General features: G+C 41.1%; 1 protein-coding gene across 1 annotated transcript in view; it reads left to right on the top strand.

Moving 5' to 3' along the window:
• UNC13B (unc-13 homolog B) overlaps nt 1–18,947 on the top strand; it is a 210,392-nt gene that overhangs the window by 167,447 nt on the left and 23,998 nt on the right. Inside the window, exons 26-32 of the mRNA XM_054003085.1 lie at nt 1,074–1,200; nt 5,316–5,412; nt 6,182–6,325; nt 6,460–6,537; nt 7,090–7,167; nt 14,047–14,135; nt 17,224–17,376. Coding sequence (XP_053859060.1) covers nt 1,074–1,200; nt 5,316–5,412; nt 6,182–6,325; nt 6,460–6,537; nt 7,090–7,167; nt 14,047–14,135; nt 17,224–17,376 — 766 coding nt within the window. The remainder of the gene's footprint in view (nt 1–1,073; nt 1,201–5,315; nt 5,413–6,181; nt 6,326–6,459; nt 6,538–7,089; nt 7,168–14,046; nt 14,136–17,223; nt 17,377–18,947) is intronic.

The raw sequence follows: 18,947 nt of genomic DNA, 5'->3' as shown, positions 1-18,947 counted from the left end.
AGCGGCAGTGCAGAATTGATCACCTGATAATGCAGGGTCGCAGTGCAGGCAAAAGCCTGCTGCTGAGTCCTCATATCATGAAAAAGAAATTAATTTTCATCTATTCAATTAAGATTTTAAAGAAAAGCAGTGCAGTAGAAGGATCTGCCTATGTAAGCACATGAGGGGTGGCTTGGGAGAAAGCGTTGAGCTGCTTTTGGGAGAATTTAGCAAGTATTTTAAATGCATAATTGTGGGCTGATCAGAGGTGGGAGTCAATTACTGAAAGATGGTATTGTGGACGTAGGAGCCTTGAGAGTGAAGACTTGGACCATACATTTCTCCTGATAAGGAAGGGGAGCAGTGGTCTGCGGAGATGATCTCTGCAAAAACGTAGGTCTGATTATGGCCAGTGCTTTAGTGGTGTAGGTGTGTGGGAAGGGTTGTGTTGTGGAAGTATGGCCATTATACAGGGAGAAACTGCATTTTCCCAGCATTGCCTGGGTACAAAACTAAGGAAGCCTGGCAGGAGGAAGAAGCTCAGCAGCAGACCCTGCTTTGTGGAAGAGAAATATTATTTTTTCCGAGAGGGAGCAGGGAAGGCTCCAGTTCCTGTGTAGCTCATTTGATCTTGTTTGAGTCACACTGTCAAACTCCTCGTGCTTTCTACTGTTGTCTCATGGGGGATGTAATGTAACATGTTGCTACTGCCTTTGTTTATAACCAAGAATGAAACAGATTTGCTCGCCTTGATTTTTCCCCTGCAAAGATGGAGTCTCAACTGTGATATGTTAAATGAAAAGGCCATGAGACATTGATCTGTTTTTATTGCTTTGACAATAAAAAAAATGTTCAACAAATGGAAGTATTAATTAGACCTACAGAAAAAACTCCAGAGCCCCAATAGTCCCAACCTCCAAGAACTCCTGCCTGCTGCCAAAATTCTGTGTTGTGAAGATTTTGTGGCTCTATAGATACTTCATCCTCAACACCCTTGCAGTCTGCAGACATGCTTCATAAGTCCTTCCCATGCCTGGTGTGGTTACATGCCGTGGTGAATTCAGACCTAACTGCTTTTATTCCCTTCCTTACAGAGCATGAGAAACACAGACTGTGTAAAAGTGCGGACTATATGAATTTACACTTCAAAGTGAAGTGGCTGTACAATGAATATGTTCGTGATCTGCCTGCCTTCAAGGGAAAAGTGCCTGAATATCCAGCGTGAGTGTCTCCTGTAGTAAATCCCCACTGACTTCTTTTTGTTACCGTGGTGGTAGGGTGGCCATTTGGATCTCCTGTGGCTGCCTTCAAGATACATAATTTCTTAACTCTCAGTTTTCTGTGTTTGTGTGCATGTTTTTCCCCTGTGGTGTTGTGTGTGTGTTCCACCACACTGCTGTTCCCACCCTGTACGTGACTGTTCCATGCTGTATAAATGCAGCACTTTGCCCCTCTTGACAAACACTTTTTCCTGGACTGTGTTTCCAGTTTGGCACTTAGAATTCTTTTGCCACGCTGTTGTGCATGCAGTCCCTCGAGCCTGGTGCTACCTGCATACTAATCAGACTTGAGGCAGTTGGGCATAATTGCTTGGTGTAGGCTGTGGGCCTGATTAAGCAATCAGGTCAGCAAGAGACATAAGCTGCTCAGTGAGCAAGGTGCTGTAGTGACAGTCGCAGAAGCCCCTTTCTCTTTGCTTTGCCTCTGAGTCAGGGCAGTCTCATGCAAGCCATCAGATATTCTTAATCTCTCTTTTTCTCCTGTGTAATCAGGATAATGATGCTCGGTTTTGTTCTGCAGTCTGTTCTGTTCTGCTGTCTTTGTGGTAGAGCTTCAGTGCTCATGTGCATTTGCAGCCACTGGCTTTGTTACTTCACCCTTGTATTTCAGTACAATAGCCACATTGTCAGACACAGGTGATCTTTATTGCAATTGTAACTTTCACCTGTCACAAAGTATCCCCTTGATATGAATTGTTCTTTGATTTGTTCCATCACAAGTATTTTTAGCCTCAGAACTTAAACAAAGGAGTCCACGCATCAGGTTTGCACATTGGTAAACTGCTTAGATGAAACTAAATTGCTGCTCTCCAAACAATGGTTGGGCTGTTGATGCCTCAGGTTTTAGCTTTTATATTTTTCAGATATTGTACTGCTTTAGTGTGTAGTTCTGAGCTTCATATTAGGGGATAGTAAGCTCTCTTCACAGAGTAGGGAAACAAAACAATTCCTTCTCTAGCTGGGGACCAAGGACAAATGATCCAAATCTCAGGCCTAAGAGCACAAACAATGGTAGAATGAAGAGAGAAAAACAAGAAGAATGGGACTTCATAACCTAAAGCTGTAATTGGACAATTAACTCCAATATGCTAATGGACCAGAACTTAAAAAGTGAGAGAGCTCATGACTGGTCATCCATTTTGTGACCTTTTTGAGTTCATCTTGGATGTAGCCCTGGCTGAGCTCTTGTGCTGCCCAAGGTGTATCCATTGAGGCCTTTTAATAAATACCTACTTTATTCTTTTGCTCCGTCTAGCCTCTGTTCTGGGCCAGCCTTTACAAGGCATCACTGTCTGTCTACTTGTCAGACAAAAGGCTATCCACAAGTTCACTTTTATAAACTCTGAGAAACCATGTTCCTGGTAGCCTTGAGATATGATTGAACAAAGTGCAGGGTCTACAGTATTGAAGTTTTTATGCTCCCTTTATTTTCCAAATCTCAGAAGCATTTTCTTAAATGCAAGCAGCTATGTAACTAGGAGTGTATTTTCAAAACTTCCTCTCTGCTAGCTAAAAGATGTGAACGGTCAGGTTTTTAGGGTTCCTCAAAAACCCCGGCTTTTTAGGTGTGTACATACCTGTTTGTTTAAATACTGATCTTAGTTGCAGGTAGCATTGTAGCTCTACTGGAAACTGCCTCCTCTCTGGTGGGGGAAGATATTCCTTCCTTTGGGATCCCGTTGACTTATTCTGGCTCTCTTCATCAAACACAGTATTTATTATTTTACTACCTTCCTTCTTGCCTCAGCTTTTGCCAAGGCACAGAGATTGTTCCTTGGATACCCACAGCAAATTAGCAAGATAATTTGCCTGCAGAGTGACCCTGAGGGAGCCAGGCTCAAGACCAAGCTGAAGTGGTAGCCTTTTGTGTTACCTTACTGTTGTGAACTTATATTTAGTCTTGAAGTGAACTTCAATATAAGGTGAACTTATATTTAGTCTTGAAGTGCCGCTGGCTTTCCCAGCAGGCAGGACTGAAGTGTATTCTGTGCAGACCTTGTTTGGAGAGTTTGGCTGTGCCATCTGGAGCCAGGCTGTGCTGACCCCTGTGAGCACAGAATGTCTCTGAAGCAGCACCGTGAGCCGCTGCTGTGTGTGCTGGTGTGTGAGTCATTACAGCGTTTGCTTCCTGACCAGTAATTGAAGCAGATGAGGGAGAAGATATTTGCCATATAATAACATTTTGGAGCTATTTCTGCATGAAATCATATTATTTTTATCCATTTTTGTGCTAGACAATTTTGCATATTGTTCTGGATATGTTGCCTTCGTAGTCCTCGGGGTCCCCCTGACTTGTTCAGCATCCCAAGACCTGATAGTAAAATGTTATAAGAGGTATTTGGCCTAAGATAGTTCTAGGTTTGTGTTACAGCTCAAAGCATAGTTTGGCCCTGAATATACACTTGTACTGGAAGTATTTGGAAATTATTTGTATCTCTCAGGTTTTTGTGTCAGCCAAAGGACAAAATTGAGACTGGCTTTGCAGATGATCTAAGTGGTTCATTCAACATTCATAATAAACCTCTTCCTGAAGGTAATGCTTTCTTTTATGAGAGTGGGAGCAAATACACCACTCCCACCCACCCAACAGTACCATTTTCTTTGCCACCTTTGTTTAGACAATTTGGCAGGACAGGTATACCTAGGCATTTGATTTTGTGTCGTAACATATGGTATCCATAAAAATGGGCAGTGTTCTCAACAGCAAATGGCCCTTTCTTGTGAATGTGGTGTAAAAATTAAGGATGAATGATAATCAGGAAGTTGCTCTCCTTCTCAGAATGAAAACTGTGGCTTCTGGCACAAACAAGTAATCTTCCCTGCATGTTGACATGTGACATGTGAAGCAGTCAGCAGCTCACAGCTTGGGAACTGTGAAACAGGTGGAAGATGTATAGTTGCTTCCTTGTGAAGTGCCTGAGTTCCTTTCTAAGGCTTAAGCTGTTTAAAATACACTAATGCAGTTTAAAAGAAAATGTTGAAAACTTGAGAAACTTGCAGCAGACTTCAACATATGCTGAATTTTAAGAGCCTGAAGTGCCACTCAAAAGGAATTCTTTCAGAATACAGGAAGTGCATATGTCTGTGACAGTGTTCCACTGTTGCTGTCTATAATATATAGGGTTACATAGGCAGGTTGTTGTTGGCATTTTAGCACTGTGTCAGTTACAATTTCCAGTATTAGCATTGATGTGCTTTATATTTCAAAGTGTAGAGATTATTTAAGGCTATCTAGTATGCTCTGCCTGTGAATTTGCTCTTGATCTCCCTCTCATGTCTGGCACATGCTTTCATGTTCTTTGCAAACTCAGCCCACAATTAACACAATCTCTATGAACACAGCTGCCTGTGTAGAGAAGGCTGTACTCTGTAATGCTCATATAATAATCTTTTGTTTGGACTGAATTACACGTGGACACTTTTTTCTCTTGTTTGTGAATGCTGTTTAGTAATATTTGAAATTAAGATTTGCTTCAGCTGTGCTATGTTGGCACTTGCATGCAACAAACTCTAGACATTTAAATAAGGCTGTAAGTGCTATGTTACTGCTTAAACACAGGCAACAAACACACACACACACTCTTTTGTACTGTGTGTGTCTCTCGGAGCAGAGGACAGAGGGACCAGCTGTCAGATCCCATCACTGAAGCTGCTTCTCAGCTTGCCTATTTTCACACTGCGTGTTTGGTACACCCAAGTGAGCAGCAGGACAGGTGCCTGTGGGTGTGGAGGTCTTCTTTGTGCTCTCTGGCACATGGTTGGAGGGGAAAAAATGACAAAGTGCTTTGAGGTGAAGCAAAGTTAAAGGTGGTTCTCAAGGGGGTAAAAGGGAAGATACCAAGAAGAGAAAAGACAGGAAGAAGGACAAAACTAGCTCAGAACCAGCCCAAGTGATGGTACATGCCCTGTTAGCTTGTGTAGAGGTGCAAGTGTTTTTGGGAACTTGAACTACATGCACAGACAGCAACATTCAGACATCTGACAGCTTTCACAAGGCTTGCTGGGGTTGGGGTGCTCTTCTTCCTGTTATAACTTGCTGTCTTTGCTCCCCTGCAGGTGGTTTGAGCAGTTTGTGATGCAGTGGCTGGATGAAAATGAAGATGTTTCCTTAGATTTCCTGCATGGTGCTCTGGAGAGAGATAAAAAAGATGGGGTATGTAGGTCACTACTTGGTGCTACATCATACAGCGCACAGAACCAAATAAAACGCTATAAATTCAGCTGGATGTAGTCCTTTTTGTTTGCTAAACAACTGGGAAACTCATTTATTTTAGTAATTTACAGGTCACAGGGAACTTTTTAATAGGAAGGTGCATATCGTTCATTTTTGTCTGTTCTGCTGCTGTTAATCTGTCAGCCAGTGGTTTGGTGCTCTCTCCATTTGGGAGAAGTAATTGAAATTGAAAATTGAGGCACTTAGCATGTACTTAGTCATGCAGTCAGAATGTGACCTTAATCCACTAACAGACCAGTCTTACTCTTAATTTGCTGAGTATTGCCAATGCAGAGGAGAGCTTTCCTGTTATTTAGTGACTGTTGTCACTGTAGTCTGTGACACTCATGCACCATTCTGTTTAATAGCTAAATCTAAAAAAAAATTAAAATAGCTCTTTACTCTCTCCTTCTTTCCTCATTAACTGACAGGCGAACCATGCATTGCATTAAGGATCTCAGCATCATCATAGATCTCCCTGGTGCTTGTCATGATGATAGTTAATGAAGGATAGTAAATTTATAATCCAACCAAAGAAGGCTATTTATCTCCTCTAGGCCTTGTGAAGAGTTTTTGACTTAATTCTGAGGAAGATGTAGGTTTTGGTAAAGTTACCCTGCCTTCAGTGTGACAGATGATGGAAACACCCATGGGTGGGTATATTTCAGATCTTTCCATTCGACAATGACTCTTTGTACTTCTGTTTTAGTTCCAGCAAACATCAGAGCATGCTCTGTTCTCTTGCTCAGTGGTGGATGTGTTCACCCAGCTCAACCAGAGCTTTGAGATCATAAAGAAGCTTGAGTGCCCAGACCCTGTCATTGTTGCCCACTACAATAGGAGGTTTGCAAAGGTAATACCCTCAGCATCCAGATGTTTATCTTTTCTTAATGGGGTGTAAGACAGTATGATTTTTTTTTTTTTCTGCTTGCTGGAGTTCTGCAGTGGTAGAGGACATGTAAGAGTGCTCACATTTTGTCTTCATAGACTATTGGGAAAGTGCTGATGCAGTATGCTGACATACTCTCCAAGAGCTTTGAGTCCTACTGTTCCAAGGAGAAACTGGTGAGTTATGCTGAGTTTCTCTTTTCCCCCAAAGAATCATCTAATTGTCTTGATGAAACCAGTCTCACATTGCACCTGACCATGGTGATGATGTAAATATTTTCAGTGTTGTTTTTATCATTATTTGGATGCTTTTGAAGTTTGAATTCTGGCTTGGACCTGAAACAAAAACAGGTCCTGAAGATGATATGCAGGGTTTGGAGGCTGTCAGGTCCCCTTGAAATTAACTTCCACACTGCCTGTGTTGTGTGATTTAAAAAAACAAAAGTGGGCACGATTACTCTGAAGATCTGGTACTTAGAGAGGTCTGTTCATCTGGGTCTGTTCATTCTGGCAGCTGGGAACTGACCATACCGTTTCAAGCTGGAGAAAAATGGATTTTGTTTTTTTTATTTTTTTTAAATACATTTGAGTGCTGAAATCCGTGCATGCCATGCCTCCTATGTAACTCTTGGATCTGGTGGTTCTTGGGGAAGGGTGTTGAGGCACAGGGTCTCCCACTGGTGACAGTGTGTTGGCATCCTGAGCAGTCACCTGCTTTTGTCCCTTCAGCCCTGCATCCTGATGAACAACATCCAACAACTGCGGGTGCAGCTGGAGAAGATGTTTGAAGCCATGGGTGGTAAAGAGGTAAGAGAGCTCAGAGACTGAGTGTTATACCTCATTCCTCCTGTGCTGTTGTTGCTGGGTTGTTTGCATCCTATTGGTTCTTGAAAGACTGCAGTCATGAGGAGAACCTTGTAACACCTGGCACTGTTAAGTGTGGGGAGACAGCCATGACTGAAGGCTTCCCAACAAAATCTGTCATCAAATGCAGGAGCAAACATTTTGGAGCACAGAATAGCATAGAAAAGGAAATAAAAGATTGGCTGTTGTGCTCATGTGGGCAGGGCTGGTGGAGGTCTCAGTACTGTGGGCATTGAATCATTTTATATGGCATATAAATGTGGGACAGTGCCTTTAGCATGAAATATCCAGTATCTAATACATTACAGACATGCAAATGAGTTCTCTGCTTGTGTTTTGAGGGATATTCAGATGTGTCCATTTGTTACGAGATGGTAATTTTTACAGAAATAATATTTTATTCCTCCAGGTCACTATTTTTGTTCTGATGTAATATGTGTATTTTTTTTCTCTTATTTTTTCATTGCTTTTCAAGATTCAGGAAGATGAAGAAAAGCCTGCTGATGCTGATGTTAGGAAAAATTATTTTCAAGTGCATTTTCTTTGGTTGTGTTGTGATAGAATCTGTGCTATGACCTGTACACCAAGAGAAGAATCAACTTTGCTGATGAACAGCTCAGTTTTTGCCTATCTTGCTTTTCTAAATCTGGCTTGTGCTCAGTGGCAGAATTCTATGAAGTGGCAAAAATCTCCACATATAGATTTACCCCATGAGGCAAGGAAAACTGCTGTCATTCTTTCACATGTCACCTCAATAATCCTAAGTTCTGAGTCCTGCATCAAGAACTAGCATTATATGCTTCCTGCTGTAATAGCAGCAGTAGCTAAATAGTCATTTTTGGGAAAAAATAAACTTGTGATGAAATGTTTGTGAAGTGGCCTATAAAAGTTTAATGCCTGTGCATTTAATTTCCCTTAAGGAATCTGTTTGCTGCTATTTTCCTTAGTGGTAGCCATTAAATAGGGTTTCCCTATATTTAAAATTGAAAATATCCCTTGCTACTGTATTAAATAAATTGAGTAAAATGGTGTTTCTTGAAGTTATTGGCTACTTTCTCTAGACCAAATCTCTTCTCTGTATTCTGCCCTTTAAAACCTTCCACAGGAGGTGTAAGTAAGGTTAAAAGGGGGTAATGAACCCACTAGTTCCCCTGTACTGTGTAATCAAAAGACTGGGAGGGGAGAGAAACCCAGACAGTGAAGAGTTAAAACAGGAAGAAATGTGGCAAGCACCCTAGGAAGCTGGTTTTTGGAAGCGATTTTTTTTTTTCTTTTTTCATTTTCTTTTCAAATGGTGCTTATTGCATTTCATAGGGCTGCCACTGACCACCAGAAATAAATTGTGTTGTGTTAGGTGCTTGCATTATCTGCTGTCCTTGGGGGTTTCCTCCTTGGTGACTGTGTGGTACACTGCTTCTTGACTCAAAAACTGCCAGGTTCTCTGTTTTGCTAGAGTAAACAAGGTCTTGTCCTAGTTTGAATAGTCTTTTGGCTGCAGATTGAACCTGACAATTGGGTGACAATAGGTGAGACAACAGTTTTGATGATAGAACATACTGGAAATGCATCTGTGGGTTCTATCCTCCTTCAGGAAGGTCAGTTCTTAATTTCTGTGGCAGATTTGTTCTGTGGTCATCTATCCATGACACAGTAGCTTGCACAAAAGTAAGCATTATTCTGACTACACTGTCCAAAAAAACTTCCTTGGGAGAGTAAGCAAGTAGCATAGTGGTATGTCCTGGTCTTGAACTGTTCAACTTCTTGCGTTCTCAAAGGTGTTCTTGAGAGCCAGGTACCAAATATTCCATTGTTCCTGTGGCAGGTATGTTACTTGTGCCATGTGTGCAGCTAGACCCCCTAGAGAAATTCAGGTCACTTATTCCCTTTTGCAGTGAGGGAAATGAAGGGACAGGGTTCACCTGTGGTCACCCTACAGTATAGTGGCATAATATGGAACAGAAGTGCTTACCCAATACTATTTATTGAGATTAGGCCCCTGGATATAGTGCCTTTCTTTACTCTCTCCTCTACCCACTGCCCCCAGTAAGTTATGGTACTTTTCCCCTCACTTTTCTTACTCTTTTCTAAACTGTAGTATTCAAAACAGGGCAAAAATTGCCCAGCATCTCTGGATTTAATGTGTCAACATCATGTGGTCTGTGAACATTACTAGTCAGAAACAGTAAGGACAGCAGGAGAGCTTTAGAGAGCTCTGTTTGGAGGGATTCCCTTGGGTCAAGGCAACCCCACACACAAATACGTAAACACACATGCATACACAGAGAAAGTACCTTAAGTAAATTTTAGGAATTAGAATGAATGCTTTTATTTCCCTTCTGATCTGTATTGATCTCATGGGATCAAAACAGCTTTATCATGACTCAGGAGCATTCTCAGACATCCCAAAAGCATGTTTTGGAAAGGCAGTGTTTATGAAGTGGCAGGTAGCATTAAAAGCTTAATGAATAATGTGAAACTGGGGAGGGAGTCCTGGATATCATTTGAAACCTTTTATTTCTCTGAACCATCTCCAGTACAGCAGCAGAGCAGACATTATAATTTAGGTCTCTGCTGGGATGGGCTACACACATTCAGTAATAATGTTTGCCTGAACTTGGCCCCATTTATTTAATTATTCATACTTTACCTAATAAAACCTAATGTGACTTGCATTTTATACCCAGCTCTGTGGTTTTCCAGCAGACTTCAGCCTGCAGTCCATAATTTTGCTTAGCTTTTCGTGAGTAATGAACTAATGGCAGTGAAATTAAAATATATTTTTATATATTTTTATATATATATATAAATTTTATATATATATATAAATGTGCTATACTGCATTGCACACTGCTGGAGTCTAGATGTAGTGTGAAAGACTAGTTAAAAACATTTCTACACCTTATTTCCCCAAGGGAAGCATGTGAGGTGAGTATCAGAGACAAGCACTGCCTAAGGAATTAGCTGCTGAGCAGTAGCATATTGTCATTGTGCAATTTTCATGCCTTTGGTTTCAAGCTAATCTTCACAATTAAAGCTTCAGGAAACTCTCTTCTTAATGCTTTGCCAGGGTTAGCCCACATTTTAAATCCTAAGTTAGCCATCTGAATAACAAATTGCTGGACAGCTTAGAAACAGCCAAGACTTACTTAGAAATATGCTCAAAGGATTTGTGATATCTAGTATTTGCTCCTCTTTAGCATCCCACATGTCATAGCTAAGGCTGCTCTAGTGTTTGAGAAGTTGGCAGCGATTGTTTGGATTCAGTGCTCCGTGTTTCTTGCTCTTGAATCCTGTAGGAAAGTGGGGCGATGCCTGAAAATTCAGTGCATGTCCTTAAAGGGGGGTTGGATCTGCTGAGCTCCCAGGGGCTGGTGGAGGGAGGCAGACCAAAAATCAGCAGCTTCAAACTGGAGTCAGATGAACTCCATAACTTGCTAAAGCTAAAATATGTTAGCAGGGCATAATTCTTCAGCTGCTGATATGCCAGATCTGACCTGATGATTTCACAGAGTCTCTGCCTTTTATAGATGGGAATTTATTAACATCTTTAGCTTTCTAGAAGGCAAGAGTCAATGTCTCTCCACCTACACCACCTACAGAGAAGCCTTTCAGTTCTGGCCACTTCACCAGTGTGTGGAAACCAAAGAAGAACTAATGAGATCTCCTGGAAAACTTGGAAGCCCATCACTGCAAATTCTTAGGGACAGGGGTTCTGTTTCGTGCATTAGGAAAGGAGGAGAAGATCATCCCAAATTCAAGTTGATAGCACTTTGGTATAAATGCCACCATTCAGATTAGGAGAGGACTTGAGGTTCCAGTCCTAAAGGGGTTCAGATGAGACTTTGAGGCCCAGATTCTCTCAAAAGCCAAGTCCCAAATATCTTCAGAAAATTAAACGTGACTTGGTTTCTCCCCTGAAATTTAAATATGGGATTAGCTTTTCCCTCTTTGCACCTCAGCATCATACATTTAGCCTCACACCTAGAACTGTAGCTATGCCAGCCATTATTTCCACTGGAATTAAAACATTTGCTCACAGATCAGAACTGATGTGGCTACTGTCCCATGTTTTGCACAGAGAACTTTTCATTCTTCCTCTGAATTATCTCTCATATACCCACAGAATGGAGATCATAAGCCTTCTGAGAGAAATGGTGTGGATGTGACATGTGGCAGTGACCCAGCTGCCTAATCCTGTTTTCTGCTATACTAGCTAGATTTATCATGCAGTCCAAGTAGCATTTCCTGCTATCAGTGATAGCTGATATGCTTAAAATTCATTGACTGAGCAGCAACAGGAACACCGTTATGGGTTCATTTGAGCGCTCTTATCAGTGCTTCACCACATTGGCCAAGTTTGCAGTTAATACAACATGCTGCAGTACTCTGTAACTGATGTGTGATTTATGTGTGGGAAACAGTAGTACACACCTACCAGCACCTTCCTAATGAGCTTATATCACACTCAGATAATTCCCCAGACTTTGCTTTTGAGCCAAAGCAGGCCAGTGCCTAAGCATTAACCATCAGTAATGTGTTATGTGGAGTCCTTGCTCTCTAGTAGCAGTTGCTCAGAAAACAACTTTTCTAGCATGACAGCTTTTCTAGCATGACAGGGGACTTTGTGGATGCTGAACCAGAATGTTTACTACCAGGGTTTGGCTTCCTGAGGATGAGGCTGGGCACCACAGTTAGATCTGGGCAGCTGTCTTGTCAGTTGTACCCAGAGAGCTGTGTGTGAGCTGATGTTCTGGAGGAGTGCGAGTTCGTTACCACAGAAAATGGAGCTCATCCCCTTGGCAAGGCATTGTGTCAGCTGTCTCTTCTTACAGCACTGGGACAACAACGCATCTGCTATGAGGAAGATCAGTTTGCAGTGAAATACAACAGTGAGGGAAAGCTTAGAGGTAGCCAGGGAGCTCTCCAGGCCACCTCGCAGTAAAATAAATGGTCGATTGCACAGTTCATGAACCAGGGCAACAAGTTGTTCATCCTAACCTCCAACATCTTCTAGGCTGTGCATCTGATAGCTTATAAAGAAGTAGAGGTAAATAGTGAAGAATAATTTGTCTTGTGCCAAATTCTTCTGGCTTTTTTTTTTTTTCCCAACTGGAAAAGCAGTTAGTTGCAATGTTTTGATGAATCATGAACTGGTCCTACCTCAAATCTGTCAGAAATGGCTGAAATCAGAGGACAATTCAGTGCCATTAATAGTAGAGCAAATCAGGCAGTTTGTGACTCATTGTGCCTTTACGCAGTAGGAGGGAAGGATTAATGTAGGGGGAAGAGATACCACTGCCACCAAATGCTGTTTTTATTTTGTTACCTATAAGCTTGGCTAGAATGAATGCTGGTTGTCATGACATTAGCTTCCTTCTGCCATCACAGAGCAAGAGTATTACAAAGATGATAGGAAAAGAAATTTAACTTCAATAAGGGAAAAATAATCAGAGGCAGCAATGCCTAAAGTTACAAGGCCTAAGTAATCATCATTTGCTTGATTGTTGGTTCTTACTTTAATTACGTTTAAAATTCTGATGCAGAAGTTTCATTAGCACAGGTTCAAATGCATAATAGAGTCAATTTTCCATGCCAGCTTACAACAAGAAAATGAGCAGATCAGATTCCAAATCCCCTAAGGCTTGGCTTTGTCCGACAGATGCTGAACCAATATGAAGAGGGCTTCAGCACTGATTTTAGGGATGGGAACTCCTTCAAATGTTGTATAGATGGATATACCATAAAAGTCTAAACTGATTTTAACCACAGCACTAGTACCTGTCTCATTACATTCCTAAAGAGATGCTCTGCCTTAGAGGAAGCTTTTTGTTTTACAAACATCTTGCCTGCCTGCATACACAGGTAAATCTGTTTTACTAGTTACTTTTTATGAGCAAATGATCCCAAAGCATTCATCCTGTGTTGCTATGTGTACACACAGGTGTGTTGCTCCGAAGTGGCTCGTTTGAGGCTGGAGGGGTGATGGTAGATGGAATACAAGACTCTGTAAATTGTGTTTAATTAAAAACAGGTGCCTTTGCACTGATAAGAATGGAAGACGCACTTCCATACAGAACCTGCCAAGGTGTCATGTAGTGATTGGGGAACTTGATTTTTGTTTTCCTCTGAACACTTGTGTACAAAAAAGCTGTCTGGTTCCCCATGAGAGTAAAGCTATGTTTGCTCAATACCAGTAGCTGAGATTTTACTTTCAAAAAATGATCAACAAAAATGATCAACAAAAGCACAACAGCTCTTGCCGTGATATTATGCCCAGATTTTCAAAAACTGCTGGGGTCCAACCTTCTGAGAGCAGGGACTGAGTCAGTCTTCAGTTAAAATACTTGACAGCAGGAAGGAAGATGAAATAGCTTCTTTCAAGATCATACATGGAGAAATGCATGAGTAGTAACAATCAGTCTGAAGAGCCCTGTGTCCTTCTAGACTCAGAGGGATGACATGACCTGTGAGCCCAGGGTAAAGCACAGTACTTGATGGATTCTCAACCTAGATACACTCTTGGCCAAAGGGAGTTCACATTCCCTTTCTTCCTCAACTTCACAAACATCAGGAAGGATATTGAAGGATTATAGGAGCCTGGAGAAATTACTTGCCGCTTTTTAGGCAAATATCTGCTGACTGTTTCACAGCTTCTGTAGCAGCAGCAGCAGGCAGTGGAGGGGAGCATCCTACCTGACAGAGTCCAGTGGGGATAGTTCACCTGCTTATTAAGTGTAGCCTCAACAGTGAAGAGAAGCACTGCAAAGGACAGCGGACTGCCCTCTGGGTTCAAACTTAAATGCTTTTTTTTTTCATCCACAGTTGGATTCAGAAGCAAGTGACCATCTCAAAGAGCTCCAGGTGAAGCTGAACAATGTTTTGGATGAGCTCAGTGCAGTGTTCGGTAACAGGTCAGTACTACAAGGTCCTTGTTCATGAAGTATTCCTTTCTTTTGTCTAATCTCATTTAGTCAGGTTACAAAAGAAAAGAAACTCCTGTGAACTGCATTATATTTTTCTTTTTGTCCTAAATTTATGGCCTTTAATATACAGATACCATCTATAGAAGTGAGAAACATTCTTGAAGTCTTTCTCTTCTGTATTTCTCTGCTTGGAAATGTAGCTTGGAGATCTCTAAACTGTGAAATGTATTTGAATTACACGGAGTGATTTTTTTTTTTTCAGTAAGTAGTTCTTGTCAGTAACAGAATTTCCCACTCCTTTACTGCTCAAAAAGCAGTTTCCAGGTTAGCGTTTGTGAAGCAACATTCTTGCTTAAACATTCTGCTCTAAATGTATGAAACAACTGACTGATTTCTGATTGTTAAATGAATACTGGAATAAGAAGGAAACAGGTTTAGAATCTGAGACTGACCTGTTCTAAAGCTTCTGCAAATGTTATCTAGTGTTTCAGGGAGCTCTTTAAAGTAATGCCAGAGTAATCAATGGCAATTAGGTTTTATTGCAAATATGTTACCATTTACCTGAGTATAAAAATGTGCTCAACTTTATAAGACTTTTGTAGTGAACTATAGAGCATGTCAATTAAGTGAAATCTAAAAATACAGAATTCCTGACTGATCTTTGAAAACAACCACTTCCCATTACAAACCCCATTCATTTCATGTTGTGCTGTATAACAGGATTAATGCAGGCATGAACTGTAGTGTAACTTGAACAAGGCAGAGAAAATTGTACCAACTCGGCCTCTCAGGGTCGACAGGTTTGCAATTCTTATGGCTAAAAAATCTTAGTGGGATTTGTCAAGGACTGAATTTCACCACACAAAGCTAAGCAGGGAGATAAGTGAGCAGTTCCCATGGCCAGTAATGGATGCTACAGCAAGAAATGGAAAGACTCAAATTATAACTGAATGGAATCAGTAAAGTTCATTATTAGGCCGAGAGTGACCAAGAAATAATGATTAGGGAAGTGATTTTTTTTAATCTGAATATTGTCTCCATGGTGCTATTGCTACAAAACAATTAGGGGACAATCTTGACATATGATAATGTGATTTAAAGAGATTATCCAGTATCAGCATACATACTGGAGAGTGTTTTAGAGAGATGAGTCAGCCAGAGATCTAGCCAGTCAGATGTCTCAGGTGCTTAATTTATTCTTTAACAGACTTAAGGAAGTGAAAAGCAGAGCTGCAGTTCACTATATAAGCATCATCTCCTAAAAGATATAAACTTAAGAGATAAGGCAGATATCCACAATATTCTGTCCAGAGTCTGTAAACAGTTGCTCTTTCACTTCTGTGCACACCTGACATTGCAGATCTTAACTCTTCTTCATCTGTGTGAGATTAATTGTATTTGATGAGAAGGCAGCACATGTCCAGAGGGCCTCACTACCCTTGGACTGAGAGAGGATTTTGTCTGGACACAGAAGCATTTTCTACTTTGACAGGAGATAAATCTTGGAAGGGTTTATCCTTCATGCAAGGCTAGCTGCTGTTTTGTTCTTGGAGGCTGTAGGAATGAAGGAAGGAATTCCTGGAGGAATTGGGGAACAGCAGGCCCCTTCTGACAGCATAGGTGAAGTTGTGTTCTAGCTTGCTGCTGCCAAGGGCTCCTGTTAAGTTGTATATGTACACAATCTTCATTTTCAGGTGAACATGTTGCCACAGTAACTGATCTATTATTTTTCATAAGACTGGCAACCATTTTGACTCATATTACATTTTATCCATAAAGGCATTGTTATTTTCCATCCTTGACCTCGGGGCTTTAAAGCATCTTGAAGCAAGGTCCTGCAATTGATGAAGCGATGGAAGAACTGTGGGGTGGGATTGGCCTGTGACAGAACAGGAACTGTTAATGGCACAGGAAATTTTTTATGCTCTTTCATTTGATGTGGCTTAGGTCTCTGGTTAAGCTGACATTGCAACCACAACTGAGTGCTGCAGGACTCTTTCTGCTAGACATAGGGCAGGTGGAAGACAGTTATGGATTTTTTCCAGTGAGAGGCAGGCTAGAATTGAGCAAGAAGGACCATGAGGCTAGAGGTGGCAGAGCAGGAAAGGTGACCAGGTGGAGAAGGAAGGTGAGAGCCATGGGACACTCACACCCAACCCACAGGTGTCCTGGTGGCTCGCACATAGAAGTTCAGGTCGTTTATGCACATGTAAAGCTGGCTTCCAAACTTTTGTACCTCCTCTTAAATCTTTACCCTAGCTCCTAAAACTGGCTTCTCTTCCTGATTTCAAACCTCTATGCCTTTAATTGATAGTTAAATGTCACTGGTAGTGCCTATTGTTAGTAACTGTTCTTTTAAATGTCAAAGCATTTTCCTTTATTTGCTGAATTGATTTTGTCAGCTCTGCTAATCTGTTCATAATTTTTAATCACTGCATTATTCAATTTTGAAACTCTTCTTAGCAGGAAGAGGTGGAAAAGTAATTGTGCTTTAATGCCTTGCGTGTCACTTCATTACAGGGAGACTGCACTTTGCACAGCTGAGCCCCACATACCAATTTGACACTTGGCATGGACTGTATGGCAGTGGACTGGTTTAAGCTGGTGCCTGCCTTCACGCTCTCTCTGTTATTTTGAAGACTTAAGCTATGATAGGCCATAACTGGATTTCTGCTGATAGACTCCTGGTGCTCAGAGTGGGCCATGCATTGTATCTTTGTTCCATGTGACATTCCAGTCTCTGTGGTAGAGAAAGCAAAGGGTACAGCAGGGTGCTTCAAGCTAAGGATAAAGTCAGGAACTTCAAGAAACTTCATTTCTTGAAGTCAGGAAAGGATAATTTCTTGCTGCAAGATGAATGAACAAATACGCTTGTGTCTTGTGTTCAGAGGTGGTCAGCTGTGTGTGGGTGGTGGGCATAAGGAACTGGAGAGCATGCCCCTTGGTAACAAATACAGTCAGGAAAAGAGCAGCAAGTCTTGTGAAAGAGAAGTGTGAAACTGAGTGAACTTGAAATTTTTTACTTTGTATTTCTGCCACTAATTGTATTGGTTTTGCCTCTCTCCTATCTGTGCAGCTTTCAGACTCGGATTGATGAATGTGTCAAGCAAATGTCTGAAATCCTCTGTCAAGTGAAAGGAACAGCAAATTCTGCTGCTAATGCCAGAAACACAGTTGCACAAGATGCAGATAATGTCCTGAGGCCACTGATGGACTTCCTGGATGGAAAGTAAGGGAGTGTTCAAATAGATGCTACACATACAGTTCATTGGATTGGAACAAGAATGAGGCAGAGGGGAAAATAGCTCCATGTTCTTGGATTGTTACTGAGATTTCCAGTCTCCAAATTTTCAAGAAGAATTAATAGCTTTTCTTCCCATATCTGCTTCCCAAAAGCCATGGATGGGCTCTTCAGCCTTCATTCAATCCAGTTATGACCCAAAGCACACTCCCGTTCTTCTTTCTGCTCTGGCAGTTATAGCAATCAGCAAAACACACTGCTGATGAAGTAGTGAAAAAGAGTGAAATTCTAAATTTTCTAGCTGTGTGTTTTTTCCTATAGAGATTTTACTGTAGCCAATTAGCAAGCATATTGCAAACAGTGCCTATGTACTTGACACATATTCTACTCAGTATCACATTCCTGTCAAATGTCTGTTCTAGTTGTACCTGCTGCTGTTCTGACTAGCAAATAAGCTTCTGAATGATGGGATGTAAACATGGTTGATCCAGTGCTTTAATTAACTGTTGCATTAATACCATGCAGCATGATTCAGCTGGACAAGGACAGTTAAATGTTCAAGCCAAGTCTTGAACTGCAAAGAGAAACAGTTTTTAATCTTTGTACAAGTTGAACTTAATGCTGATGCACATCAGTTCTTCATTTAGTAAGGGATGGCCAGCAATTTTCATAATAAATGCTGCAAAAGATGTGAAGCTTTACAAGTTTAAAATATAAGGGGCTTGGTTGCTCTTAGTGTTGATTATCTCATCTTTCTTTTGTGTCACTGTGTTCTAAGTCACTCTCTGCAGCAGCCATTCCATCTAGGAGCCTTCTCATTTGATAATTTTCCATGTATGCCTTCATGACTCCTGAAAAGCCATATTCCTTTGTACCATTGGGAACATGGTATGCTACAGGCTTGCCATCCAGCTGTGGAGCAAGTAACTTTGATGATGATAATCCATGCTTGGATTATTTTCTTCCCTCCTTTACAGAAGGAGAGTATTTATTTAATGCCTCCTGCATTCACCTATATCAGTCCTGTCCCTGTCCCTGTTTTGTTCATTTACTGTCTAACCAGCTGTGGGAAGAAGGGAAGTTGGGAGAAGATGTTACACAATGGAGAAGAGTCAGCTGTCTTAGTGGTACTGGCCACAGAGTTCCTGTTCACAGTGTGATTGGTAAATGCTGAAGTTCAACAAATGTTTCAAAGAAGATTCTAGCTCTTCTTGGCCTTTTTATAGCCTGTACAATAATAAAGTAAGAAAACCTAAGGAAATAAAGCTCCTTGTGTTAGAGCAGATAAACATGTGGCAGGTGATTGGTGTATGCAGTCATGACAAAATATGGAGTTGCCCAAGAAATATTTTGGGGTGGTTTTAGAGGTGAAAGATTTAGCTAACTTCAGCAGCTTTCAGAAGCTGTGCAGGAATTTCAGCACAGAAATGTTAATTTAAGTATTCATAAAAAATGATTACAGTAACTCCTTGAAGCTTAAAAACTATTATTCTATATTTATAATTTTTTCTGTATACTCTATAAACCAAATACATCTTCTTAAAGGGATTCTGTATCCT

Source organism: Vidua macroura, chromosome Z, assembly GCF_024509145.1.
Source record: "Vidua macroura isolate BioBank_ID:100142 chromosome Z, ASM2450914v1, whole genome shotgun sequence".
Lineage (NCBI taxonomy): Eukaryota > Metazoa > Chordata > Aves > Passeriformes > Viduidae > Vidua > Vidua macroura.
The sequence above is the reverse complement of the archived record's forward strand: the minus strand, read 5'-3'. Positions and strand labels throughout refer to the sequence as shown.